Raw genomic sequence first — 16,368 nt, 5'->3', positions numbered from 1 at the left:
TTTTTTTGTTCCTGAATGATGACAGCATTTGGCTAAATTCACTTTTTATGGTTAGCTCTGTGACTAGCTGCTTGAGGCAGAAAAGCTGAATAGTCCCAGTGGGAAAGGAAAGAAAACATATTCATCTATATTTTCATTTATGTTATACTCTGATCTACAGCTTCAGTAAAAATATTTCCTTTACTAGTTCAGTGAAGATTAGAAGCCTTGGTCCATTTTTTTGGGGATAAGACAAATATTATATTGACATTGAGGTAAAACTAATATTAGAGAGGGCTTTTGCAACAGGGCAAATCCAGAGAAGGTCTCTTGCAACTCATCAGCCTCACTTGAATTTTCTGTCTAAAAGTTCTAGTGATTCCAAAATTTCAAATAATGAAACTGCCCTAATCTGTTCTAGAGGAAAGGAGGGGAATCAGGTATGTATACAATATCTAGAACTCAACCCGAGCTGTGGTTAAAAACTTAAACAGTATCTAGCACTACACTGTCCATAAAGCTCTATCAAAGCTGAGCCAGAGATAAAATCAATCTCAATTCATACAATCATAGAATCATAGAATCATAGAATCACAAGGTTGGAAACGATGTGCTAGATCATCTAGTCCAACCATCCTCCCATTCCCACTGCTACCACAAGCACTAAACCATATCTCGCAGCTCCTCATCCAGGCACTTCTTGAACACGGCCAGGGATGGCGACTCCACCACCTCCCTGGGCAGCCATTCCAGTGCCTGACCACTCTGAGAAAAAAAGATTCTAAACAATAAATAACAAATAAAGAATAAAGTTTCTAAATTATGTATGATTGTTTTGATTTTACAAACTTCCTCTTTCCTTTGGGAAAAAATGTAAAAGATTCTATCCCTACTCTGTTTTCTAGTGATAAAACGGTTTGAAATTATTTGAGAAACCAGTTTGTGTGTTAAGCACAACATGCATCTTTGGAAACAGGACACTGGGTAAAGGCTAATCGTGGACAGCAGAGACAAGGCCAGGACTGGAATGGGATGTGTCTTTGACTCACCACATGCACTGAGACAGTTAATTTTTGCCATGTGAGGCTAACAAGTTGTTTGTTTTTTTTAAGTATTTAGGAAGGAAATTTTTAACAGCTCTGCCATTTTCCTCTTTCACTGTGGTTAACTTTACAGTGTCTCCTCACTCCATGTATGGCTGCTCTGTTTTCCAAACATTATTCCTTCTATTCAGGGAATGTGAAACCCAGGTTAGCCTTGAAAAAGCAATAAAACTTGTGTCTCTTGTCTTAAGAAAGAGGATAATGTTCAGTATAAAGCCTGCACTGTTGACTCATGGTGCTGTTGGGGTGGCCTGGATGCATTTTAAGCATGGTCATTTTTCTTTTTGAAGGAGAAAACTATTTTTTTTGAAAGGATGGCTCTGCTGTACTCTTAAGCTGTCAGCTGTGCAGAAAGTCACTGCAACCTTTCCAGACCTGCTTGCCAGCAGGAAAGGAGCAAGTTCACTAAGCATGCCAAGTAGTCTGAACCTTGGGAGTGGCAAATCAGTGAAATTCTGGGCATATGCTCAGTGAGAAGCCAACATGAATAATGCATTGTTCTTAATCTGTGAAAGCACTGTGTTCATGCCTGCATGTGCTGTGATAAACCTGCAGCACACATATCTCAAATGTGCACTTGCAGAATGAATGGGAAAGGGTTGCAGATTAGCAAGGGGATTAATAGCTTAGAGAATTCAAATGATTTTGGTCAACAAATAAGCATGGCCTGGGATATTTAGAAAATCCTTCTGCCTGATTCCTCTTCCATTTTCCTCATCCAGGGTCACTAAGTCTGCTGAACTACTGTAATACAAAGCTTGTAACCTCTACAGAGGAAAAAGCTGGAAGCCAAGATAGGGAGAATCCCCCAGGAGTTATCTTACTTTTTCCTTGTCATTCCCATCAGTCTCTGCACAGACTAGCTCAAGGCTGGGAATCTGGAAAGGACAACTAGAGACTTGCAACAGGTCTGGTCCTTCACAGAGCTGGGATCTGACAATGTCTTCCATGCACTCAGGCACAGACACTAGCAAACTAATTCTACCTCCACTCTGAACTTCTGGACTGGGGTGAACAATCAATGCCCATTAAGAGTTTCTGATAACTTTAGTATAAGTCTCATATTGTGCTCTTACAGGCACTGCCATGTTTCAGATCAGTTCTGATGGCATATTACACCTCTGCTCCCATTTTATTCACAAATAGGAAATACACAAATTGTACCAAAATGGATAGGGCTTGTGTGGTTACAATTTTGAATTGAATGTCCATGTTTAAAAATAAGCGTTAGCTTTCCTGTCCAAAATAAAACATGTGAGACAAAAGGTTGAATATTCCAGGAAACATTATATGTATTTTGAATGGAAGTATGTTATTTCTGTAATAATTTCATGTTACTGTCCTACACACTTAGCTGCATGATTGCCTTCCCTCAAACTGTGCAGACCTCCCTGCAAACTGTGCAGCATTTTCTGGAGTCACAGAGCTATTGGACTGGCTTATGTTGAATGTAAAAAAAACCAAAACAAACCACTTAGATTTCCAGCCTTTGAACTTCATCTTCAACTGGTCTTAAACTTCAAAAGATATTGGTTTATGCCCCCCACCAGGAAATACTTGTATTGTGACAGAAATATGAGCATGCCCATAATTTGTCATCTGATTTTTGCAGGCAGAGACCACTGTTTAGAACTTGAAGGTGTGAGGGAGGGTAGGCTTCATTTTGCCAGACACATCTCCTCTTTGTTATGTGTCTTCATCATAACATTTTCATTATAATGTTTTAGTTTGGATGTGAAGTTGTTTTAGATTGTCTCCTCCACCCAGCTCTGATTGTTCCCTTACCAGTAATTTCAGCGTGCATCTTTGCATGAGTACCCATGATTAAATCCAGTTTAATCTTATTTGTTTTCACCTTCTATATGTAACAACCTGTGCAGCTGTCACCTACTAATCTGTACACTGAGTATTTTAGTTTTGATTAGATTATAGAGTAGATTATAGTATTGCAAGACACTACAGTTAAACCAAATGAATAAAGTAGTCTATTTTGTATGGCACCAATTGCAAGGTAAGAATCAGTACAGAGGGCAGGAAAAGGATGCAGCTTGCTGGGGTTTAACTTTCAAAGCTCTACATCATAGTCTGTACTGTTCTCATGTTTATATGTCCAAAGTCTAATATGTCAGTTAGGCCTGTAATTTAAATTAGATAAACAGCTGAGAAATAAAGGCTTAGAGGGTTGCCAAGAGCTTAATGGGCTTATAAAGATTTTTAGCAGCATGTAACATTGGCATTGCTTTTCTGCTAAGACAAAATAAGACGCTCGTTCACTGAAAGCTGGTTGTTAATAATCAAGTTCAGTGTGTATAATTTGGTCCAAAATGTCAGATAGTGCTTTTTTTGTAGCTGTAGATACTAAGTGGCCTAGTTTGCCTGCATATGTACTTTGCACTGAAAAAATGTAATTAAAAAGCAATATATTTCTCACTCTCTCAAATGCTCACACTTTTCATGTATTGCAGGATCGAGAAACAAATAAGCAGGTTTCGAGGATGGTTACCTAGAAAGCCAATGAAACTGGACAAGGAGACACTGCCAGATCTGGAAGAGAATGACTGCTATACTGCTCCTTTCAGCCAACAAAGGATCCACCAGTGAGTACTTTATTGCATCACAAAATCATAACTTAATTACAAGACTAGAACTTTTCCTTCTGGATTCACCTTTGAAAAAAATCAATTTATTAGTGTGTGCCTTAAACATTAGTGTCTTTGTCACACAAAAGGGGAGATAGAGAGTCCTGAGAGAACATAAAGTTTGTCTAATAATTAAATGTCCAAATCAAAGCTAAAAGAATTCAATAGAAAAATTCCTTTTGATTCACTAGAATTTCAATTAAATCCTTAAAGTAGTCAACTGACTAATTCTCTCTTGAGTCAGAACTGCCTTTTTTGTGTATGTTAAAGATGTGCTTAAAACTTCTTATTCAGCAGTTCTGTTCTTAGTATAATCAATATTAGTTCTTCTAGCACTGATGGTCAAGATAAATGGATGCTGCATTTCATTCCTGGTTATGTGTGTAAAAGGACAGTGTCATTTTGTTTGAATTTCTCTCTCTTTAACTTTTACAGAAGCAAAACTGGTTGCATAATGCCAGTGTTAAGGTCAACACTTGTCCAAGCATACCAAAGGCATCAATCAGTGTTGCAGCAATGGTACTAGAGATATCATTTGACTAGTAGAAGTTCTTATTCACTTGCAAAATGCAAAGCAGAAGGCTTAGCATTTCTTGCAGATTCCAAGCTGATTTGTTAGGGCTAAATTTGGGGAAAGAAGGCGCGATGCAGTTACTTACTGTTTGTGACGCTGGGAGTGGATGGACATCAGCTACCTGAGTGCAAAGTCTCAAAGAATTGGCAGCGCCCCACCAGGGTACTGACAGAAAACTGAGGTGATACGGAATGAACCACGGGCAGATCAAAGACTAACAGTAAAATAAAGTGTGATTTTATTTGGGGTGAGGACAGGTAGAGTAACTCCTCTTTGAATAAACACTTCATTCAGATTCCTTACTTTGAGTGAAGAGTTTTTCATGGAGTGGATTTACTTCCTGCAAAATGAGTTAATAAAATGAAAGTCATCTGCTGCAAGTAGTGTCTTTTTGGAAACAGCAGAAAAACAAAACTAGGTGCAAATCTCTGGGGAAATTTCAGTATAATTCTGTTCCTAGCACAAGCCACCAGTCAGAGTTACCTCTACTAAACATTTGTGTCCTGAACAGATGTCAGATCCAGACTAAAGAGTCTTGTGATATTTGAACAAAAAGGTGGGTCAGTTACTGTGCCCTGCAATGTGAAAAGTATATCTTTTTTTAATTATTATTATTATTTTTCGTTTTTTTCCTTTTCTCTCTCTCTCTTTTTATTTATTTTTAATTTATTTATTTATTTATTTATTTTGTGACTACACTGGTAGTTTACCTTTTTTTTGGTCTAGTCAAGCTTTTATATTCAAGTCTCCAGTGTGATATGGATGATGCTTGAAACATGATCTAAGTACCGTCTTCATTTCTGATAGGCACTGTTAAAGGCATGGAATGACAGAAAACTGACAACATTTAACATGTGGAGCCAGCCAAAAAAGAAGGGCAAAATTCATTGTATTTCCTAAGCAATAGGAAATCTCTTCTCGGAGGAAAGAAGTTCTGTCTGGCTGAGACAAGCGTTTTGTTGGGATTTTGTAGAATAGAAAATGATAATTTTCAAGATAGTCTTCTGAGAAGTATCTCACTTCTGCAGTCACAGATTATGAAGGGCTTTATTTACACAAAGCCATTTCTTCTGAAAATTATCAGTTGCAAGAATGCATAATACACAATATCTGAAAAATGTTTTCCCTCAGACATGATAGTAATTAGTTATTTTTCTACTATGTCTTAGTTATTTTATGTAGTGAGCTGCTAGTTAGCTGGGAATAGTAACACTAGTAATTATCTGCAATTTCTTAGGTAGTCATATACTAGCTAGGAAAATGCTCCTAATTGCTTGCTGCTTAGAGATTTCAGACTTCAGGAGCTATTTTCCAGTTCCAAAGGCAGCAAACTCTCTGCTTAAATATTAATATACTATATAATTGAATAAAGCCCCTAAAATAATTATTATTTCAGTAAAAATTAGTTTAAAACTTTACACAATTTGGACAGTAGGACAGTACCTGCATTAATTAAAATCAATTAAAAAGTAAAATTAAAATATATACCAGAGATTCATGCAGTTACTCTCATTTGTACTGAGCCCCCCCCACATACAAGCAAATACTGTCCTGTATTTTTGTCAGGTTTCCAGGATGTTTGTCTGTCAGAGTGGAGTTGCATTTTATATTTTCTCTGATGCTCAAATTACCCTTAATAATTGCCATCCTCACCAAGATGATGTGCACCCCTGTCCCGATAGCTGCCTCATGCTGAGATCATGGATGGATCAGAGAGCTGTCACCGTTGAAAGTAAGGCACAGGAATGCATGAACACTTCCTTGGTTTGAACCAAGATGGTCATTCTTGTGTTTGTACACAGGTCACTCTGAAGTTAATGACCCCTATTTATTTCCACAGAAATTACGACAGATACAAAGAGCACGATACCACTACTTGACAGAGCAAATTCTCAGCTACACAACACTTTTTTTCAGCATAGTCACTACCATTAGTTATGCATTTTCACTAGTGATGAACAAGAGCCTGCATGCTGTGCTCATAAAAATCTGCACCACTGAAGGTGACACACTGCTCCACAGCTACTATGATAGCATCATTGCTAAAAAATGTTGCTGATGCAGTCCGTATTTTGTTGGCCCAATCGGATGGAAATCAGAAGGCACCAAATCTGCACTATATAGTGGTATGACAGGACAGTGCAGCCAACATTGGCAACGTGCTCCACAGTCTTCAAATTTGATGGGCTTTGCATTATCGTGTTGCAAGAGAAAGGTTGTCTTCTTTTCTGGTCTGAAAGTTCAAGCCTTTCTATTTATCTTACTTGCAGCCTTGTAAGTCACATAAAATGAAAACAGAAAGCAATCATCATATGCCTATTTTCAAACAAATAATGTACAGGGATTGTGGTAATATTCTCACTGGAATACTGCAGGTTCATCTTGTTGCTGCTATTACAGCTGTTGACTTTATTTCCTCTGATGTCAAATGAGGTAAAGACCTGCCATTGCCTCAGCCAATAACAGCAAGTTAGCATCAGTGGTTTACCTGGCAGTGCAGAAGGGCAGGCATTTTTTCTGTACAAGGGGAATATACTTCTCATATATTAATTCCTATGCTCAAACATTTTCTGTGCTTTGGTTTTCACTGCTCCCAGAAGAAGGCATTTGCTTGGATCATACATTTTAGTATGTTGAGTGTCAGACACCAAGCATTTCAATGTCAGGGGATCCCACGGAGCAAAAACGCACGTTGGTATGAGCACACATGCTCACATTGTAGCTTTGTAACTAGGCCATAGGTGTTCAACTTTCAGAACGTCTCACTCGTAGAACACAACATAGCCCTTCCTTGTCTTTTGCTGCTCCAAAATAAACAGAAAAATTAGAGAATTTCTTTTCAAATGGGTATTGGACACAGATTCAAGAGCTAATTCTATTCCTCCTGGGTTTGTACAACGTGTAAAATTGTCAAGAGAATGCATGAACAGGAATCCATTGGCAATTTGCTCTTTGTTTAATTTACAGTTACTTTAGGGCTTTCTCTAGATGACAGTTGGTTTTGTTGTGCTTCATCCATCGAAAGTCAGTTTGAAATCTCCAGTTCAGAATCTAATTAAGAAAGCTAAAAATATAATTTCAAAACAATTAACCTTCGGTGACTTGTCACGTCTCTTACAGTGGGAATGTAAGAGCAGTATCTCCAGAATGACTGTTTTTAAAGGGACTTTAATTAAGGATCAGCTCTGGAACTTTTCCTGGCAGAAGTACTCTCGTTATCTTCATTGGGATTTTATTTCTTTTTTTATAGTTTTTTTGTGTCAGGACAGCTCACACAAATAAGGCTTACAGAAATAGGCTGATGGGTATAACTCTTCTGGAAAAAATCACTGTATTTATTATCTAACTATACATTACCTTCACAAGGAATAAAAATACCAGTGTATTAATCTTTGCTTATTTTTTGCCTCACAAAAGAGATGACAAAGTGACTAAAACCTTCAACTGAACTTTCTCCTAAACAAAGCCTGAACCTCACTGAACCTGAAAACAATCTGCATCACTCTTATGAATATTCAACCTTTTTGCATAGTGCAATTCTAACAAGAGCAGCAGAAATAGAACAGCTAAGGAAACTATTCCATCTGAAAGCAGCAAGGGTTAAAAAAACTACATAGAAAGTCTCTGCTTTGTGCACTTTATAGCTCAGTAACACCTGATGGATGTTTATCTGCACCTAATTTGGAAATATCTTCAGCTTTGACCTCTGTGAACTGAAATTTGAAGAGTAAGATTCTCCACAGAATGAAAAAGTCTTTTTATTTGAATTTGGATGCTGTAGATCATGAATGAGCCCCAATCATTAGTCTGTGAGTATGAATTTATCACTCCAAAAGGTGACAACTTGGAGCACAAAAAATTTGAAGGAAGAAAAGCCAAGAAAGTGCAGGTGAGAAGGGTAGTGGTACAAAAGCATAAATCTTGCACTGAAGTGCATGATTCTCAACTGACAGAGGCAACCTCTCTGATTTTGGATGAAAATTGTGGTCTCCACCAGCATTATTGTAATTGATGTCACTTGGGATATTTTCATCCTTTTAGTTCCTCCCTGTTATTTCTGCCTGTTTTTATTCCCTGCACCAGTCCCCTTGGCTGTGCTAACACCATTCTTCTGGGGGATGTTCTATAGAAAATTTCACAGAAATAATCAAGATGATCAAGTGACCAAAGGCAAAACAATCCTTGATGTTTGGGTTTTTTTTTTTTCAAAAATTATGCGAGGTTGTTGTTTTTGTATTGTTTTTTTTTTTTAAATACCTTTACAACATAGTCTCTGTATCCACATCTGCATGAATACGCTAGAGAATACATGTTCTTGACCTACTCCAGCTGTGAATTCTCCCTCTTCTCTCCCCTTCCTGTCCCTATATGCATTTTAATAGCACATGGATGGGCAGGCCAAACTCTGCAGCTCACATATGCCTTAGTTCTGGAATAGGCAGTTTTTCATGGTAGTATTCATAGTGAAGTGTTGACAGCTGCTTCTCAAGCACATCTGCTTGTTCTTTCTTGGCCAAGTGAGATCAACAGCTACAACACTACAATTGCTAAGTTTATAAATGAGTGCAAATCTCTACAGTGTTCTTTTAATCAAATAGTTCTTATTTCCTTTTAAGATTGAACAGTGTTTGATTTTAGTCTTTTTTCTTTTCACTCATGAAAATAGAAGCAACTAAATGCAGAAAGGCTGTTAAGCTACTTGTCCAGAAAAGTGGTTGAAAGAACTGCTGATGGTTGCAGAATGTCCTAGTCATGATACCAAAAAAGTATTATATCACGAAGAGAATAAATAAATGCTACTGATTTTTATCATTACCTGAATCACTGTTTACATTCCCAATCGAATCCTTCAAGAGCTCATAGATAATGAAAATTACTGTGCTGGTTTGATTTCAAAAGTTACTTTCATTGTTCTTTAACATTCAGTGCTACCTAGGAGGTGAGATCTTGGAGATTAAAGTTGGACATGAACAGAAAATGAAACAGTGGAAAAAATGCTAGCAATTCATTTCTTTTTTAGTACTGTCTTAATTTCTCTCTGTTACTACTGGAACAACCTAGTGCATAAATCTAGCTTTATCTGGATACAATGCTCTTCTATCTGCTTTAGAGATTAGGCTGTTTTTAATCTGATTTCCTTAACATTATGAATTATGTGATAACAGCATTTCCTTTTTTTCTACCAACTCTTACTTTATGTGCTGGTTACTTTCAACTACATTTAGTACAAGCCTATTTGTCTCAAAGAGAATCAGAGTCTTACTTACTTTGTGAGTACCAGCTGATTGAAATGGGACTGGGGCTCAAATTTGTGCCTATGCCATAAAGGCAGTCAGCGTACACCAAGTATATATGCTGTTTGGTACCAGCCCAGTGGTAAATGATCACACACACTGCAGTCAGCTGATATGCAGAAATGACAGCAGGCTCTCTGGGGCACATGTAGGACTTTGGGAGATGGGATAAAGCCAGATGTGTACTCCTGGATAAATGGTAGACACAGAAATAACCTGTGAGTATCTGAGATAGAGTGGGAAAGGTGTTGTTTCTAGAAAACCGAGTTTTATTAATTGTGCTGCTCTCAGAGGAATTTGTATTTTGTATCTTTACTTTTGGAATTTTTTTGCTGTGTGCCTTTGAAACTGAACATTACAGGTTGTCTTGTATGGAAAGTTTAGTAGTGATTTTTGGATAAAAAGGAAGGAGCACGTGGAGTCCGTAAAGTGCAGGGCTTGGACTCCTTGCCTGGCTTTCCAAATGAATGTAGAGATGCAGAGCCATATAGCATTTCCTATTTGCTCTAAAGAAGAGGGTTTTCATTTGGGAAAATTACCAGAGGGGAAAACGGAGTAGTAAATCCCATATAACACGGAAGAGAAGGTGATGTAGATACATGCCAAACTCTCTATTAAGATTTTTTCATTTCACACTAGATTTATCTAGCATATGCTCTGGCCTCTTTATGAAATCTCTGATTTTACCTTTTTATTTATCAGTTTATTCAGTTCCCCGGAGCTCTTTCACTGACACAGAAGAAAACAAACTTACATCCTATCTTAAGTTGTTTTTTTTTTGTTTTTTTTTCAAAGATGAACCCTTCCATTCAATCAGTTACTGAGGGCCGTAATTATAAAAATATTTAATTTCCTCAAATATATGCACAAGCATATTTCGTCAGAAACTCCAACTCTCTGCTTATTCAAGTGTCTAAATGACTTTCACAGTCTATTCTGAAGCCTTTACGTAACTCAACTGGGAAGGCTGGTGGCCTTGCCTGTAGCAGGGGGTTGGAGATTCATGATCCTTGAGATCCCTTCCCACCTGGGCCATTCTGTGATTCTGTGAAGTTAAGCTGGTATTTCTAAACTGAGATTCCGGCATTAAATATTTCCAGTGATATGATGACATGCTAAAATATCTTGTTTTCCTCAAATATGTATGTTGTGGCTAATACATCTATATAAAACATACAGTACCAGAAAATCTAACCAATTCAATGAATTTGGGGGGTATTTTTTTTTTCAATTTCCCAGACCCTTCACAATTCTGTCTAAACTATTGAACCTGCATTAATGTGTAACTCAATGAGTAGCTTCTGCAAGCTAGTTTTAAGAGTCATTTTTTGCCATGTGGCTGCTTTCATCTGACTCTTAATGGTAAAGCATAATAAAGAAGCCAGAAATAGAAAGATGAAATGTGAATCTCTACAGCTGCACTTACAAATCTTACTCTTTTGCAAATTTTTATGCAACTATTTTCTAGTTCTCAGTGAATCTATCTAAATGTAATGCTTATCATAATGAATGCTTAGTTATCATTGATCTTTCTCCAGACTTCTCCAAGCCATTCTCTGCTAGGGAATGAATTCAGTTACTGCGATCATCTCATCCGGTGAATCATCTCAGTTAATCTGATGTCCTTTAATCTTCCTTACACTTGCTCACATAGATTTTAAACATGCTACTGAAAACAGTGGAACTTAGTATTGCTTTAAATGTGCTACTACATATTCCTAAGATGGCCTTGTTTGTGTTTTTATATAGCTTCATCATACACAACAAAGACACTTTCTTCAATAACGCTACAAGAAGTAGAATTGTACACCATATCTTACAAAGAGTGAAATATGAAGAAGGGAAAAACAAAATTGGTAAGTACTTTTAATGTGGATGATAAATCCTATCAGAAAAATAAGAAGCAGTCTGGCTCTTTTGCTTTGTTTATAATGACATTTTTAGAATGGTGCACATCTCACCCATTGCTAGGTGGCAGGGAATTTTCCTAGAACGAGCTGACCATTTCACTAGAATGATGGGCTGCTTCCCCAGGCATTTGTGTCCCCCATGAGATTTATTACCTCAACAAGGAAAGAACCTGACTCAAAGGAATCTTTTACTCTTTCGAAGACACATATACTGGAAAGAAAGCAAAAATTTGTGCTGCTGTCCATCCCGGCCAGTAGGGCATCTCCGTGGATATCTGTTCCTCCAAAAGGGAGAAGTGAGATCCTGTAGCTCTGTAGCTGCCTCAGGTCAAAAGGGAGGGATGAAGGAAGTCTTTGAGCAATGACAGTGAAAGAAAGAGAAGAAAGGGGAGAATTCCTGTGGTGAGTGTAGTGCACACACCCACAATGAAATCCCTGCCTGCCTCCCAGATTCCCTCACATATCTGCTTGTGCGGTACCTACATAAACTAAACCTTGAACAGATCAGTGGGCTGAATAGAGCCCAGCTCAGCTGTATGTTTTGCTTTTCTGCCAAAGACACTTCAGGAGAAAAAATATTCTGCCAAGCAGATATTAATGCTATCACTGAACATGTTATTTGTGTTGAATTATTAATTCTCATTGTTGTGTTCTCACTGCTATCATTCCCTATGAATCAGAGAAGGAATTGGGATTCTTTTCCTTTGCATCAATGGGGCTCAAATACCTCCAGGCTGTTAGTGCCAGGATTTAGTTTTAAATTGTGTTATAGTTGTTCAGTCCTATCTGAATGACTTTCCAAGTGAAAAGTGCCCTCCTCTCAGTAGTCCTTCATTATTTCTGTTCTAGTTCTCATTGAGGAGGGACAAAGTCAAACTGAATGGTATTTATTACCACATTTTTGTGCCAGAGAGCAATTGTTTTGTTCAGGTTCAAGCATATTCCCTATTCTTCTATTACTTGAGCCCATCATGTTCCTGTTCTATCGGTTTGTCCAAGGGCCTTTCATAAGACATAAATGGAACATATTTTACAGCATATAGGAATTAAGCATTTATGTTGTTGTACTGGCTTGCAGTTAAAAAAAGTAAAGATCCTCCCTGAAGTTTTCCACTCCCAGGAAATTCAGCCCTTTGTTTGCACAGCTTGCTTAGAACAAAGCATATGATACCAAACTTTTATCTTCCTATGAGGTCCTAGACTCCACTGAAGTTGGACGAAAGATGGATTTGGCAAATGAGTCTTTAAACCTCAGGCATTATAAATTATAGATTTTGCTTGATGTTTGAACAAATCTTTTCTTGTGTTATATCCTAGGTCATCAAAACCTATAAAAGATGAATTTTTCTACTTGATTCTTACTATCAATAGTCTTCAAGCTTCATTTAGCTGTGTATCCTGAAACTGTTCTTTGCTTTACGCTTAGCAGTTTTTCTGGTCCTACTGTTAAATAATTCGATACTTTTGGTTTTTAGGTCTGAATCGATTGCTCAGTAATGGCTCCTATGAAGCTGCATTTCCTCTTCATGAGGTATTCTCTCTTTTTCTTTTTTGAAGAAACACTTCCCACGACACGAATCTTTAACTGTGCAAAAATTCTCAATCTTACTAACATTATTTTATCATTGTCCTTTGGATTCCACAGCTGCCTCTGACATCTTTCCATTTAGTAGTGCTTTAAAAAAAAAAAAAACACCTTTTTTATTGCAAACCGAAAGGAGTAGAGAGAGTTGTTCTAGATTTGTTCTGTAAAACTATTTGAATGTGATAAATCAGTATGTTGGCAAAGGGAAAAAATAGCATGTGGTTTTCTCTTTGAGATTCTCCAGTTTTTAGCCTTTAACTTGAACACCAGTTATTGTATTTCTTAAGAAGTACAACCTCAAGTCTCATTGCATACAAAGTAAATTTTCTATTTAAAATAATTTTTAGATTGTGACTCACAAGTATGGAGATTGCATAAAATTGTATTATGCATACCAGGAATGAGAGAGCTTTCTTATCTATTCTTTTGCTGTTGTTATTCATCAATATCCCAATTTGTATTTTAGGGAAGCTACAGAAGTAAGAATTCAATAAAAACCCATGGGGCAGAAAATCACAGACACCTGCTCTACGAGTGCTGGGCTTCCTGGGGAGTCTGGTATAAATACCAACCCCTGGATCTAGTGAGGTAAGACTTTCATGCTTTTAATATGCTTCAGTCTAGGTGGTATGAACATAGATTATCTTTCTTCTCTCAAAACCACACAGTACTCAGTAAATTCATGTGGTTTTTAGAAACTGATCTTGAGATCAGGGGAATCCATTTCATTCAGGGTACAACTGCATTGAAAGAGGTATTTATAAAGAAGTTTGTAGGAGGCTCTGAATGTGAAGGGAGCATCCTTATAGAGGTTTCTGACACCGTAACTTCTCATGAAGGAGTTGCAGAATATTTAAGAGAGAAAAAAGAGAGTAGAGCCTAGGGAGACATGATTGCATGGATGCCCACTGAAGGAGCTACTTTTCCTCAAAGCATGGCTTTGATAAAAAGCCTCTCATTGATCAGCTCTTCTTTTTTGTCCAAAGAACAACCACAGAAGAAGCTCCAATTGAAGTTCAGTGATACTCATAGGCAGTATAGAGATAAAGCTCACACACACCATGTGCTACTATGTTTGACAACACTAATGATGACTGGAAGTTTGTTGTTACTCCTCTACTGCCTCTTGCCACTGCCACATCATTACAGTCTAAGTTTATTTTCATCTTGGAAGTAGCCTGCAAAGATGAAACACTGAGAAAGCTGAGACGTGACTTCAAATTTTTACAGCTCTTTTAAGTCAGGTTTCCAAATAGGCTTGCATGCACTAATAGAGGATTACACAGTTTTTATGCACATACAGCATTTGCTGATCACTGTGGCATAACTATTGCTGGGCATTGGTGGGCTTTTTCTGCTTGAAGAGGCAAGTGTGAAGCTACAGAAGCCTGTGAACAGTCTTAAAGTGTACTGGGATGACTGAAGATACTGTTATGCATGCAGTTATCTTCTCCTCTAATAAGTCCTGTAACTGATAGAAATGCTTATTTTTTATTGATTCTCAAAATTACTTCCAGATAGAAATATTCACAAAGGAATATTTCTGGAGTCAGAAGATGTTATTCTTTAAGGCCATATAAAACCCACCCATTGCACAAAACAGGAGATGTTCAATTTCCATGGAGAACAATTCAGAGAGAAATACAATAAAATAATACAATAAAAAAAGTAATGCATTTGTACCTCATTATTTAATTCTGAGAGCTTCCTAATTCTTCTTTAATACACTGTCCTGGACAGAAATAGAGAATTTTTGTCAAAATATGGAAATTACTAATTTGCTGAGGAGTCAGCAGTTACAGTGAAGGGGTTTGTTGTTGATGCTGTTGTTTTAATTTCCAGTTGTACAGTATCAGTGTCACAATATAAACAACTTATCTTTATAATTTCCATTTAAATAATTTGCCCACAGTGGTCGGGTCCATTGTTCTTCATCATTTCTTGTTTGTGAAAGTGCTGCAAAGCAATAGCAAGGTCTTAGCTAAACTTTTTTTGCGATCCTCAGGCAACTGGAAGACTTCTTAAGTATGAAAATAAACAATTGTACAGGACTTTGGAAGAAGCCTGCTAATTGAGGGTGTGGGTGTGACCTCTTACATTCTGTACAAACCTTTAGCTTTTCATCAGACAGTGCAAAGAATTTTCCACAACTATTTTGCAAGAGAAAATAAGCAAAGTAGCAGATCCCTTAGCTGAGGTCATGAGTGACATGTGGTGATTCAGAACAGGTGTCTATCCAAGGAAGAGAGTGGGAGAGAGAGTTACAAGACTACCTGAGTGTTCACAGCAGCATAAGTCTCCATAGCTTCAAGCTCAGCAGGGGTGAAAGCTGCCGCTCAAACCCAGCCTTGCTATTAGCTTCCTGGAGCACATCATTGGTGGCTATGAATGCACAAAAGGAGGGGTTATAGGAAAGGGATGGAATGCCTTCTTCTTCTCACTTCATGAATGTTAGATCCCTCACATTTCCCTGGTTCCTGCCAAATCTTTTCTACCTACTGCCGATTGCAGGAGCTCACATGTCTAGTGAGCTGGAGATTTTGTTTGCAGAGCTGACTCTGCCAAATGTTCATTTCCCTTGGAAGTATCTCAGCAAGTATACATTAAACAAAAGCTTTTATTTTATTTTACCAGCTCTGCAGCAGGAGCAACTTCTTTGTTCTTTTTCCCAGAACAACAGTTGTGTGGGCTGTGCTTGAAGGGAGTAGTATTGCCATCTGTACAAAAGGAGTGGATGGATGTTAATTCTTCCACAGACATCTGGACATATCTCACTGCTGCTAGCTGATGTTTCCCTTTAATATATGCTTTAGAAAAGCTAAGGAGTAAATTAGGTGAACATAACAAAATGATGCTTTTATTAATGGATATGGTGTTTCTACCTTAAAGTCAAGTTACCACAATGGTAAATGAAACCATCCATACGTTGATGCTGTTTTGTTTTTCCTTAGCTGGTAAAAACAAACCTTATGTCTCTGGTGTTGTTAATCTGATGCCTTCCAGATTTCATTTAATCTCATCATCTGGCTGTTATTAGAGATACTAGTCACCAGAAATAAATGAGAAAAAGTCATTTGAGGGGAATTGCATGATTCTGCTTTCACTCTGCTTTGAAACACACCAGTATGGAGATAGAGACTTGACAAAATCACAGAGACATAATTATGAAACACCAAATGTGGTACCATGATTTTAATTACACTCTTGTTGGAATTTTGCATCTATAGTTACTTAACAGGAATAACTTAAGATCTTAGAACATGCTTGGAAAAAGGCAGGACTTT

General features: G+C 37.5%; 1 protein-coding gene across 4 annotated transcripts in view; it reads left to right on the top strand.

The window, feature by feature from the left end:
• ANO4 (anoctamin 4) overlaps positions 1 to 16,368 on the top strand; it is a 168,735-nt gene that overhangs the window by 107,091 nt on the left and 45,276 nt on the right. For all 4 annotated transcript variants that reach the window (XM_052669029.1, XM_052669028.1, XM_052669027.1 and 1 more), the window contains 4 exons: positions 3,548 to 3,679; positions 11,339 to 11,445; positions 12,975 to 13,030; positions 13,551 to 13,672. In XM_052669029.1, coding sequence (XP_052524989.1) covers positions 3,548 to 3,679; positions 11,339 to 11,445; positions 12,975 to 13,030; positions 13,551 to 13,672 — 417 coding nt within the window. The remainder of the gene's footprint in view (positions 1 to 3,547; positions 3,680 to 11,338; positions 11,446 to 12,974; positions 13,031 to 13,550; positions 13,673 to 16,368) is intronic.

The sequence above is a fragment of the Tympanuchus pallidicinctus genome, unplaced genomic scaffold, assembly GCF_026119805.1.
Source record: "Tympanuchus pallidicinctus isolate F22 unplaced genomic scaffold, pur_lepc_1.0 scaffold8, whole genome shotgun sequence".
Classification (NCBI taxonomy): Eukaryota; Metazoa; Chordata; class Aves; order Galliformes; family Phasianidae; genus Tympanuchus; species Tympanuchus pallidicinctus.
Note: the sequence above shows the minus strand (reverse complement) of the source record. Positions and strands in the feature narration are given on the sequence as shown.